The sequence below is a fragment of the Trichoderma citrinoviride genome (assembly GCF_003025115.1).
Source record: "Trichoderma citrinoviride strain TUCIM 6016 unplaced genomic scaffold BBK36scaffold_17, whole genome shotgun sequence".
In the NCBI taxonomy this organism is placed as follows: domain Eukaryota; kingdom Fungi; phylum Ascomycota; class Sordariomycetes; order Hypocreales; family Hypocreaceae; genus Trichoderma; species Trichoderma citrinoviride.
In genome coordinates this window covers 97739-109971 of record NW_020194725.1, presented here as the reverse complement: position 1 = coordinate 109971, position 12233 = coordinate 97739, and the positions used below count along the sequence as shown (strand labels likewise).

General features: G+C 53.7%; 3 protein-coding genes across 3 annotated transcripts; 1 reads left to right on the top strand and 2 right to left on the bottom strand.

The window, feature by feature from the left end:
* Nucleotides 1-2322: 2322 nt before the first annotated feature.
* BBK36DRAFT_1136539 (calcium ATPase) lies at nucleotides 2323-5629 on the top strand (the record flags this gene model as incomplete). Its single annotated transcript, XM_024893014.1, has 1 exon — nucleotides 2323-5629. Exon 1 carries the CDS (start codon nucleotides 2327-2329, stop codon nucleotides 5627-5629), a length of 3303 nt encoding a protein of 1100 aa, XP_024745649.1. The 5' UTR covers nucleotides 2323-2326.
* Nucleotides 5630-6197: 568 nt separating this feature from the next.
* BBK36DRAFT_1184950 (thiamine biosynthesis transporter) lies at nucleotides 6198-7399 on the bottom strand (the record flags this gene model as incomplete). The annotated part of the gene is made up of 4 exons (XM_024896420.1): nucleotides 7360-7399; nucleotides 7200-7302; nucleotides 7077-7145; nucleotides 6198-7019 (listed from the first exon to the last, which is right to left on the bottom strand). Exons 1-4 carry the CDS (start codon nucleotides 7392-7394, stop codon nucleotides 6198-6200), a joined length of 1029 nt encoding a protein of 342 aa, XP_024745648.1. The 5' UTR covers nucleotides 7395-7399.
* Nucleotides 7400-8589: 1190 nt separating this feature from the next.
* On the bottom strand, nucleotides 8590-10275 carry BBK36DRAFT_1129329 (alpha/beta-hydrolase; the record flags this gene model as incomplete). Its single annotated transcript, XM_024891728.1, has 2 exons — nucleotides 8590-9734; nucleotides 9795-10275. 2 exons carry the CDS (start codon nucleotides 10273-10275, stop codon nucleotides 8590-8592), a joined length of 1626 nt encoding a protein of 541 aa, XP_024745647.1.
* Nucleotides 10276-12233: the final 1958 nt, after the last annotated feature.

Below are 12233 nucleotides of genomic sequence, written 5' to 3'. Positions count from 1 at the left end.
TGGAGGGCGTTTTTATTTTGAAATTGCATGTTGAGAGTTGTCTAAGTTTGATAGTTGATTCGAGTTGATAGTGGTACTTGGATTGACTTGGGGAGGGTGGATTGCTGTCTTGTGAATTGCGGTATTTTGAGTATGATGAATGTATATGACATTAGGTTCTGTAAGCAGTGCAGTGCAGAGGAGCGTGAGCAATCTTCACCGGCGTGATGAAGGCATATAAGAGCAATATTTGTTATTTATCTCAGTGACACCACGTCCTGCTGTGATAGGAGATGATACGAATCTCTGCATGGCTGTTCAGAAAACAACAAGAATTCATGTAGGACGTTGTTTCTATGTATCATGCTCAAGCGCGATGCACGCCGGGCTACGTAGTTATGAAACCTTTCGTAGTATGGAATAAAGAAAATAGCTTCTGTGATTTAGACATGAAGAGAAGCCATTCACAGCCGAAGAGGTGAGCAGAGTTTGTCGTACGCGAAGGGAAGATATGGGTGAAGCGAAGATAGGGCAGGATGGGATGCTCCAAGTCCCTGCAGACTCAAAGGGAGTAAGTGAACAAGACAGGATAATGATTAGCAGTAGGAAATGCGGCATTTATCATCTCTTTTCAAGGCAGATTTCTCAGAGGAGACTCCAAAGAAGCCTTCGGTATACTAACTACCGGCACCGCGAGGGTGAGATAGAGTATACCATGTTTTGAAGAGGTGAAAGATGCGATGGGCAAAGGGGGAGGAGGTGGTGGGGGGCCTTCTGACCTCTCTGTACTGCGGAATGGCAAAATGGCAAAACGAGGAGGGGGACGTGGCATTTGCGCATTGCATACTGCGGGGTCTGCACCCTTGTAGCGAGGTTACATATATGTGCATGCGGGTTACTGGAATGGGGTGAGAGTGTAAATGGGCGGACAGATAGAGAGGCACGGCTTCGGGGAGTTATTGCGCGGGCAACTGGCTTGCTGGAGACGAGCAGGAAAAGCTGAGGGAAATGTTTAGACGAATGAAAAGTTTTCTGTACTTTACTTTCGTAACCACACTCTTCTTTTCTTACTCTGACCAAAGCTGCAAGATCCGCTGCGTTCTGGATTCTTCACCTGGGCTGGATTCGCGGTTTGCACTTTCACAAGCTTCACGCCTCCCGAAGCGATGCTTGATGCGGTAAGCCCATGTCCCGCCGTGATGCAATAGCGGAGGACAGAGAAGAGGTTCAAGAACAGGCTCGCCCTGGCAGGGGGACAGCAGAGTTGTCGAAATTCCCTCATACAATTGCATATCCACTCCGGCCATGGCCAATCGCGGGTAGCGGGGCTTTTGACGGGAAAGCAGCGCACTGTATGATGGCGAGGCACGCGGATGTACCTTGTACGGAGGACTTGTATCTCCTCGTTCTGTCTGTGCCGTGATACGTGTATTGCAGGACAGGACGTTGGTTGTGTGAGATCCAGTTTATTCAATGCTTGTAAGAGGAATGGAGTATACATACAGGCTGAGACGCAGAACTACATTAGCTGCCTTGTACGGGCTCCCCCCTTTCTTTGTTGAGGCCATCCCAGATCAGGATGATAGTTTTCACTTTTTGCCTTCACGCCTCGAACCTTCGTCCCCCTTATGAATTATGTATGCCCTCTTGCTAGCTGGTTCCAGTAAGCTGGGCGGCAAACACAAACCAACAGGGAAGAAATTCGGCCATCGTATTGTTGCCTTCTGTATGCGGGAAATATTTTGGCTCTGTACAGCGGTTTTCCTTGCTCTTTCGACACGCCCCCCTATTCTCAGCCAGTCTCTGGGCGTGGGCGAGGACATGGCACCCATACGCCGATGCATACAGATGTGATACTTGGCCAATATTCATGTGTCTGCGCGAGGTGCCGGGTATCGCGCGTGTATTGTGGCCGGCGTTACAGTTGATAGGTCAAGTTGTAAGCCGGGCAGAGAGATATCACAGCCCTGCCCCAGCCCTTGGTGCAGAGCATATGGCAACGAGGGCCGGAAGGGTATAGCAGCCGAAGCCCTCGTTCGTTTCGATGGTCAAGCTTTGAAAGTTTATCGTAGTTGGGTTAGGCCCCCGAGTGATTGGCTTTTGTTGACCTGCCTGCATAAAGCCTCTTGCCTTCTCGCTGCTTGTTGGGATCGTTCATCTCCTTTCTTTCATCAGCTTCCTCGTTGCACTAGGACTTGCTGTCGAAGGACGTCTCGTTGGCTTATACGCAGCTGTCTCTTCTTCTGCTCTCTTCTGCAACATAAAGGCTCTGAAAAATCAAACTTTTGTTGAACTTCATTACCCTTTGCCTTCTCACACCTTTGTTGAGCCATCCTCCTCTTCCATCATGTCTGAAAACATGACTCCCGAGCCGGACGAAAAAGAGCCCAACGTCGACCTCCGCATCACCTTTGACGATGCCTCCCACCCTGCAGACCTTGCCGGTCGCAGCAACGCCTTCGACCACGACCAGCCTCGCTCCTTGTACCGAAAGAGGTCCATGAGCCGTGGCTCGACCAGTAGTCAACACGAACGGGTTGCTTCGCCGCACTCTGGACTCCAGATTGAATACCGCACCTTGTCCATTCACGTCTCCGAGTCTCGCAACGTCGAATCTGATAACCTGGCCGACATCAAGGCCCCTCGGAAGGAGAACAAGGAGGAATACTTTTCCAACTTGACCTTTCACGAGCTCCAGGTCGACCAGCTCTGCCAGCAGCTCAACGTCTCTCAGGACGATGGCCTGTCGGAGAGTGCCGCCGCGCTGAGGCTCCAGCGCGATGGCAGGAACACGCTTCCTCATCCCAAGACCAACTACCTCCGCAAGATCCTCACGTACGTCTTTGGCGGCTTCTGCTCCGTCCTGTGGGTGGGCGTCGTCATCTTCTTCATCTGCTGGCGGCCCCTGAGCAACCCGCCTTCGCCCACGAACCTGGCTCTGGCCATCCTCGTCATCATCGTCATTGTGCTTCAGGCGAGCTTTTCTGCCTTTCAGGACTGGTCCACCTCGCGTACCATGAAGTCCATTACCGATCTTCTGCCTTCCGAGGCGCTGGTGCTTCGCGATGGTCAGCTGATGAAGCTGCGTGCCACTGAGCTCGTGAGCGGCGACGTCGTCCATCTGAATATCGGCAACAAGGTGCCAGCGGACATGCGCATCATCAGCCATTCCGGCGACCTCCGCTTCGATCGAGCCGTCTTGACCGGAGAGTCGGACGAGATTGAGGCCTCGGTCGACCAGACGGACGAAAACTTCCTCGAGAGCCGCAACATTGCTCTCATGGGCACCCTCGTCGTCAACGGCAGCGGAGTGGGCGTCGTTGTCCTGACCGGTCCTCGCTCCGTCATGGGCCGGATCGCCACTGCCACTGCCTCTGCCAAGGAACGGCCGACGCTGATCCAGAGAGAGATTACGCGCTTCGTGTACATCATTGTCGCGCTGACGCTTGTCCTCGCTCTGCTCATCCTCTTCACATGGCTTGGATGGCTGCGCAGGGATCACCCGGCTTACATGAACGTCGTGGCCATGCTCAACAACGTCATGGGCTGTGTGGTAGCCTTCATCCCCGAGGGCATGCCTGTCGCTGTTGCGCTGACTCTCATGATGGTCGCGAGACGCATGAAGGCGACGAATGTCCTGCCCAAGGGTCTCTCCACGGTCGAGACTCTGGGCTGCGTCAATGTCATTTGCTCTGACAAGACGGGTACCTTGACGCAGAACCAGATGCATGTCAACTCTGTTGCCTTTGTCGACGAGCCCATTGCCATGCAGGACATCTACAGCAGCCTCTCCAGCGACCACGTCGACGCTGGAGTGAAGAAGCTTCATCAGGCAGCTACTCTGTGCAACGACGCCACCTTTGAGCCGTCCACTCTTCACCTCCCTGTCGCTGCTCGCACCATCCAGGGCAACGCTACGGACGGCGCCGTTCTTCGATTTTCGGCTGAAGCTCCTTTGAACAGCGAGAAAGCAGAACAGCCGATCAAGGTCTTCCAGATCCCCTTCAACTCCAAGAACAAGTGGATGCTCACCATGTACAAAATGCCCTCGGAGAGCCAGGCGCTCAACGAGTTTCAGGTCTTCGTCAAGGGAGCCCCTGACGTCCTCTTGCCCACCTGCTCAGCCTACTGGTCTCGCAAATCAAACTGCGTCATGCCTCTTGATGCTGCGGCGAAGACTGCTTTCAAAGAGTACCAGGACAAGCTCTCCAAGAATGCCGAGCGCGTCATTGTGCTCTGCATGAAGAAGATGATTGTTCAAGATGCCATGGGCACCAATGCTTTCAGCGACGAAGTCACCAGCCGCGCCACGGACGACCTCACTGTTGTCGGCATCCTGGGCATCACCGATCCTCCTCGCCCTGAGACGCTGGACACTGTCAAAGAGTGCCGTCGCGCGGGAACGCGCTTCTTCATGGTCACCGGCGACTATGGCCTGACGGCCGCCGCCATCGCCCGCAACGTCGGCATCTTCACCTGCGAGCGGGACCCCGACACCATCGCCGTCGTCCAAGCCAACAGCAGCGACGTCGACGCGGCGAAGAAGCTCAACGGCGCCCGCATCGCCGGAGAGTGTCGCAGCCTCCTTCTCGAGGGCCACAGCCTGGGCAGTCTCTCCGACGACGACTGGAGCATTGTGTGCGAGTACCAGGAGATTGTCTTTGCGCGCACGACGCCGGAGCAGAAGCTGCGCATTGTGGAGGAGTTCCGCAAGAGGGACAATGTCGTGGCTGTCACTGGTGATGGAGTGAACGACGCGCCGGCTCTGCGTGCTGCGGATGTGGGCGTTGCCATCGTTTCTGGGAGCGACGTTGCTATTGAGGCGGCTGATCTCGTGTTACTGGATCGCTTTGACAGCATCATTGACGCGATCCGTCTTGGTCGCCTCGTCTTTCAGAATCTGCAAAAGGTCATTGCATACCTTCTTCCCGCCGGTAGCTGGTCGGAGATCTGGCCCGTCCTCCTCAACGTCTTCTTTGGCGTCCCCTTGCCTCTCAGCTCGTTCCTCATGATCATCATCTGCGTCTTCACGGATCTGTTCCTGTCCCTCTCGCTCATCATGGAAAAGGAAGAGTTTGACCTCTTGTCGCTGCCCCCTCGGAACCACAAAAAGGACCACCTCATCAATTTCAAGATCTACGGCCAGGCGTATCTCTTTACTGGTACCGCTGAGACGCTTTGCGCTCACTCCATGTTCTTCTTGTACATGTGGAAGAAGGCCGGCATCCCCGTGCACGAGCTCTTCTTCCTCTTCGAGGGCTACTCTGAGGGTTTCCACGGGTACACTCAGGATCAGCTGAACCACTTCAACTACACCGGCCAGTGCGTCTACTTCGTCACCCTCGTCATCCTCCAATGGGGCAACATCCTGTCGGTGCGGAACCGTCGCCTGAGCATTGTCCAGGCCGATCCGTTCACGGAGAAGCGCCGCAATCCTTGGCTGCTGCTCAGCATGATGATCAGTCTCGCCATTGCAGTCTTCGTCACCGAGGTTCCGGGCATTCAGAGCTTGTTCTTGACGGCGCCTGTGCCTATTGAGTTTTGGTTGATTCCTATTCCTCTGGCGTTGGGTATTTTGATGCTGGATGAGGTGCGAAAGCTGATTGTTCGGTTGTTTCCTAACGGGCCTGTTGCGAAGGTTGCGTGGTAGTTTACGTCCTCTTCTATGGTTGGACTTGGGGGAAGCATATGGCTGCGTATTGTAGTGCTATTCTTGAAGACAGGAAAGGAGCGGAGGAGAGGTTTGCGATGCCGAGTTCATACTAGTAGATATGAGTTACGACAGCATGCAGATTAAATGTCAAGAACTGAGTTTACTGGATTCAACTCTTCGTTTCGTAAGGTATAACAGTGCACTAGCTCGAATAAAATCGCTTCTTCTACCTTGATGCTTCATCTTCCCAGTGACGGAGATGGAACTTCCACAAATTGGACTGGACGAAGTAGCCATTGTAGGGGCCCATGGTGTTATAGGCCCGGAGGAGATGAATGTAATACAAACCCATAATGTCATCACAAGGAACACAGTAACTATTGTTATCCGGCATTCAATTTTTTTATATTTGGATTCCTGGCGTAGCTAGATAGCTTAATGAGCGACTGAGCGCAATGGGCGTGGTGATGCCAGATCCACAGACTGCTTCGGCAATGAGTGAAGCAGCAGTCTGCATATAACCCCCTCGGTCACCTAAGCCGAGGGCATATTTGACTTGCAACACTTAAGCCTTGATGACAGCTGGGAGACGGCGGAAGCCTCCTCGGCAGGCAACATCGCACTGCAACTCGACCATGCGCTTCTGGTCACCGGTCGGGTCTTGAGAATCGGCCTCAAGCTCCCAGGTGAGAAACTCATTGGTGTAGTTGGCCTTGAACTGTTCATCCAACACTCCCAGTCTCTGACCGTACTTGGTCACCTTGTTCCAGTCGCGCTGGACATTCTTCAAGTCCTTGGAGAAGTAGGCAAAGCTGCGCTCAAACATCTTGCGGTTGAGCTCAGTGCCCATGACGGGCTTGAAATCGACGTACTCGGCCCAGGCCTTGTTGGGGTCGGCCAGCACGAAGTCAGTGGCCTTCTTCACGGCTCGGAGGAAAGCGCGGACTTTCTCAGGGTTCTTCTCGATGAAGGACTCGTTGCCGATGTAGAGGATGGTGCAGAAGCAGCAGCAGCCCAGCTCGGCGAGCTCGTCGATGCGGAGCATCTGCACGTCCGTCTTGGGACGGCCCTGCTTGTCAAGCCACTCCTCGAGCTCGACCATCTGGACGTTCTCCAGACCAATGCCAGCGTCGATCTCGCCGCTGATGATGGCCTTGGAGACGTTCATGCCGCAGCGGACGGCGGTGTAGTCCGCTGGGGTGAGGCCGTAGTGGGAGGTGAGCTCGTCGATTTGAATCTTGCCGAACTCGCCCACGTAGCCGATGCGCTTGCCCTTGAGGGAGCGGAAATCGGTGGTGATGCCGGACTCCTTGAGGTAGATGACACCCGTGAATGGCTCATCGAGCAGGCTGCCGATGGACACCACTGGGAAGCCACGGGCCTTTGCCTATAGTGGTTGTGCGTAAGTATGCGCACATATATCAAGTAGAAAGATCCTTCTTACAGCAAGGGTGTGAATCATGGCCTTGAAGCCGAGGTCCACCTTGCCGGATCCGATGATCTCGGTGACATCCTATCATTAAGGGTGAGTCTATGTTGACGAAACAATCTGGGAGGCGGTACACACGCTGGGGTCATTGGGCTCCAGAAGAGCAACCTTGATGCCCTCGTCCTTGAAGTATCCCTTCGCCTGAGCGAGGTACACGGGAGCGTGGTACGGGGTAGCGTGCCTGTCTTTGTGTTAACCCTGTTGATCACTTAGCCAATAGACGAGGATAAAATCTGACCAGTTGGCCAAGAACGTGATCTTATCCGTCGACATGTTGGAGGATCGAGCAAAAAGCTACGTGGGTTAGTCTGCACGCCTTTGATTGGGGGAAGTAGGGGGGAAAGCCCAAGAAGCAGATCCTTTCGCTGGTATTATCCAGATCAAGTTCGCCGGTATTTCTCAGATCAACCTGCTCTACTATGCCGCGTCTCGTATCCAACACCAATGTGAGAGCTCATGGTCGACCACAAGCGAGTGTTTTATGGATAGAGGACAGCATAATAGGGCAGGTCGAACACCCGGATGCTTGCTCAGTCTACTTTACCTCGATGACTGGATAGTTCCATTGCGACAAGTGACATGGCTCCTCGGAGGCAAGCCTCGTACCGGAATTGTTTTTTGTGTTGGGATCGGGTTGTGATGGAACTTGAACAATCTGTAGACAGAAGAAGATTTGAATCGTAAGGAAGAAGAAGAGAAGAGAGGAGGGGAAAGATCAAGAACCGGAAGCTCAGGATGTCGAAAGGTTATTACCCCTCAATCTCACGGTGGGTATTAATTATGTCATGGCCAAGGTCAGATATCGCGCATTGCAGCTCAGTGGTTGTTGAAGTGCCCGTCAATACCCGGGCGCGATAGTACTAAACATACGATAATGACTGTTGAAGAATTGACAGGTAGATTGTACTTGAGAGTGGAGAGGAATCTCGGGAGATGTGAAGTTACATAACAGGTGCCGTGAGGGGTTGATCATGACAGCTTCTGCTCGTGGGACGAGGCTGACATTACACGAACTGCAGGTTCATTCTTTACTTCAGCGGGCAATTATCGATTCGTTCTCTTTTGACGTCCGAATAAAGAGGTCAAAAAGCCCGTATACGATGATCATCAATTGGTGACGACTGTCATGGTTCTCAAAACCGGGTGTATGCGCCTCTCTCTCACGGCTTCGGCAATTCTGTAACACTTCAAGGACCATCAGATATAAGCTGCCGTGTATCGAATACTTTGATTGCCAAGATTGCCTTTCATCAATGCCGGTAGTAATTGTGTATCGTGGGCTTAGCTCGAACCAATAGGACCAGACAGCGATGACAGCACTCATCAAACTGGATAGCTATGGTGGAGAAAAGCCCTCCGTTATTAGTCGTTGGAAACCACATCTGTTATCAATCCCTCAAAGCTGGCGTAACTCATATCATTCGTTATTCTTAGCCTTGAGCCATAGTCACCTACTACTGGTGTGTATCTACTGTGGCAGCGATATCGCTTCAGCGACCGCGGACACAGCCGCTCCCACTCCCGCCAACGTAACATTCGGGCAAGCAAGATCGAACTGCGACGGAGACACAAACTGGGCTGTGGGCTCGTTATTCTGCCCTAGAACAATCAACGAGGCAGCTTCCGGATCAAACTGAGGCCATCCAATGCCGCTGAGTCCCGAAGACGGGTCGTTGCTGAACGAAAACCAGGCGTGCTGCATCAGCTTCGTCAGACTCCTCTGGTCCGCAGTCGTGGGCAATCCGCTGACGTCCGCGGACGCCCCAAAGATCATGTGCAGATCGACGCCGTGGTAGGCGCCGCTGGTCGGATAAAGGCGAGTGTTGTCCCAGTCGGCCATGTAGCGGTACGCCCAGGCCGGAACTCCGTGATCGCGACGGGCACCGGCTTGGTGGGCCACGGGGCAGGTGAAGGACTCGAGCAAGAAAGACGTGACCTGGTCGGCGGTGGGCACAATACCGGATGCGAACGCCGGGATGCGATAGTAGCCGTCTTCGTTGTTGTTGTTTCCGAGCAGGAGGGGCACCTTTGCAAAGCTGCCTGAGCTTGTCAGTGTGAGATAGTCGGAGAAGACGACCTCCTCGTCTGGCATCGGGTAGAAGGCCGGAATCGATCGCAAAACGCTGCTGCTCGGCGTGGGCTTGATGCCTGCTGCAGCGACTTTGATGGCCTGCCAGTCAGCCTGGCGCATGCAAGCCATGACATCGCCAGCAGAGGAGCAGTTGACAGCAGCCACTACCGTATTCCAGTTCTTCTCAGGAACGCCGGCGGCATTCACAGGGAAGCTAAAGACGTTGCCCGAGTGCGCAATGACGCCGTTGACGATGGGATCCTCCTGATACGCATAGGTCCAATAGTCGACGGCGACTCCTCCGGCAGACTGGCCAGAGATTGTGATTTTGCTGGGATCGCCGCCGAACTGCCTGATGTTGTCGCGAACCCATTCGACGGCTGCTCGCTGATCCCGAAGCCCGAGATTCTGTGTCTCGCCAGGGGCACCCGGGAAGCCAAAGATGTTGAGCCGGTAGTTGACCGTGACGACGACGATGTCCTCTGCGTCGGCAAAGTATTTGCCCGAATAGAATGGGCTGTCTGTGTTTCCAATGGTGAATCCTGCTCTTGTTGTCAGTATCTATGACCTTCATCGATAAAGCAATCAGGGTTATTGCTTACTGCCGCCGTAGAAAAAGACCGAGACGGGCTTCTTCGATGTTAATGAGATCTGCGTCGTCTTGGCCCAGACGTTGAGAGTGAGACAGTCTTCGCTCTGGGGAGTTCCCGCCGCAGAAGCGAAATAGTTGATGATCTGCTGCGCTTGGGGCGTGAACCCGGGGTAGTCGACGGGCTTCGACGGCGTCAAGGGGCAATCGGCGCCGAAGTTGGCAGCCACGTAGGGTTTCTGTGACTGGATCTTTGCAGGCGGCGCAAATCGCAGGTCTCCGACGGGCGGCTGCGCAAACGGAATGCCCAAGTATTCCAGCACGCAGGCCGAGTTGGACGCCGGATGGCCTGTGATGGGGCCATTTGTCGTGGAGACGGTGAGGAATCGGCTTGTGTCACAGCTCGAGCTTGTTACATCCACGGGAGACGCTGTGGCAAAGGCGGCAGCGCCGAGGATGAGGGCTGCGTTGCTGGACGTTGGGAGGAGAAGCATGGTGGGACGTGCAAAGCGAGGCTGCTGGAGATGTGGTGAGCCGCTGGGCATCAACAGCGTGGTGTGCAACTGCACAGCTACAGATATATATACTATATCTATATACAATCGTCTTTGCGGTAGTCCTCGGACCAGTGTATTCAATCTTGTTGCCTGTGTTACCCTTGGGCCAAGATGCGGCGCGGATCCGGTTCCTGCGCAATTTCACGTCGCTTTGCATATGCAAACCCCATATTGATTGCCGTCAGCCAACGCAGGCCTCGAGATGCTCGCATCTGCAGCCCGATTCAGCAAGCATGCCGCCAATAGAACCTCTAACAGGCACGAATACAAGCAGCAGGGCCTCCATTATCTCAGGCGATTGCGGAGGTCGCGCTCCAGGATGTTACCGAACAGAAACGCTTCTCCAGGCTTGAGGCGGGAAGACGCGAGACTTCATGGGCCGGGGATCAGTTTTATAGCCTGTTTACAGGGATGGGAATAGCTATTGGCCAGCCTTTTTGGCCGAGCCACTTGGGGTGAATCCCTGCTGAGAGGTCATCAAGTTGTGGTCGAGAAATTACGAATCGATTGTTCTGGGATGGAGTGCAATAGATGTGAAGCGAAGAGAGAGCTGAACCATGATAATAAGGAACAAGATGTTCCTGATGATAGAGGTACGGTTGCATGCCTTCAAATGTCCGCCATGGGATCATGTCTAATTAGTAGAGTATTACAGAGCGAGAAAGCAGTTGGTGTCTTCAACTGAAGAACTTTGTCCCTGCTCTTCAAACTGCTCAAATGGGCCTTGTTTCCGCTGGCTGGTGTCCCATGCCGGGAAGCGGAGGCATGTTTGTAAGGTTCCATCCTGGAACTTGTCCACAGCTTTGAAAGCGATGCGACGGTCGTATGGCCCCTGCCCAGACCAACTCCAGATAGAGGCAAGGCAGTAGGGGATCATTCATTTCTCCAGCACTCTCGTCGTTGAGGATAATGACAACTAATAGTTCAATCAGTACTCGGACAGGCTCAAGCCGGTATGCTCGGCATCGGAGCATCGCTGAGGCCATCAATGAACCATTCGAACTTGGCCCCCCAGTCATATGAATGTGAAGACCAAGGGCATATGTCATCTGGTAGCGTGTTAATGGGTTGAGGCCGTCTCTTCCGAGTCGTAGGTACTACAGTTGAGCAAGGAAACAGCATCTGTGCTCTCTGAAAACCTACTGTCCTCATTTTCCGTACAGCGCGTTATGGTTCCTGTCACTTCGCTAAACTAACCTGAAGTCAAAGACGAAAACACAGGGTTCGCGGCACCATCACCATAGTGTACAGGTGCCGGGTCCGTTGCATGTACCGAGCGGGTTTCGGTGTTCATAACCGGCCCACGAAGTGGTCACTGCCAGGATATATCCAACTACTAGCGCACAACTGAAGCTGCCCTCGTCGTTTCCTGAGTCCTTCGGAGCAACTGTCAGAAAGAATTTAAGTTGGCGATAAACTTAGCTCATCCGCAGAGACACGATACAGCACGATTCCGACAAAGCAAGGCGAGAGTGATTGCCCCCCTAACATCATAGAAGCGAGAGACGTCTGTCCCGGCAAGCTTCAAAGGAAATCGTGCCATCTTTTTCGAAGCAAGATCTTAAGAGCGATTGCTCAGTTTCTTTCGTTGGCATCTCTTCGCCAGCCAACAGTTTCTTTTCCTACGGGACGGAACGGCGGGATAGCGGGGGGGGCGGAGTGGAGATGTTGTTGGTTGTGCGTTTGCTTTGCATGGATGTAGCGGAAGTACCGCTGAGTTCCGCCAGCAGAAGGTGAACAGCGACGACGGGCTGCAAGCAGTTTAGCAACTGACACGTACTCTACACATGGCTTCGCGTAGACGGGAGCGGAAGCGTTCATCGGAACATCTTTGAGGGTTCGACGATGCGCTGCTGCATGTAAACCAGGGCACGGGGCATGGAACTCTTAGACTC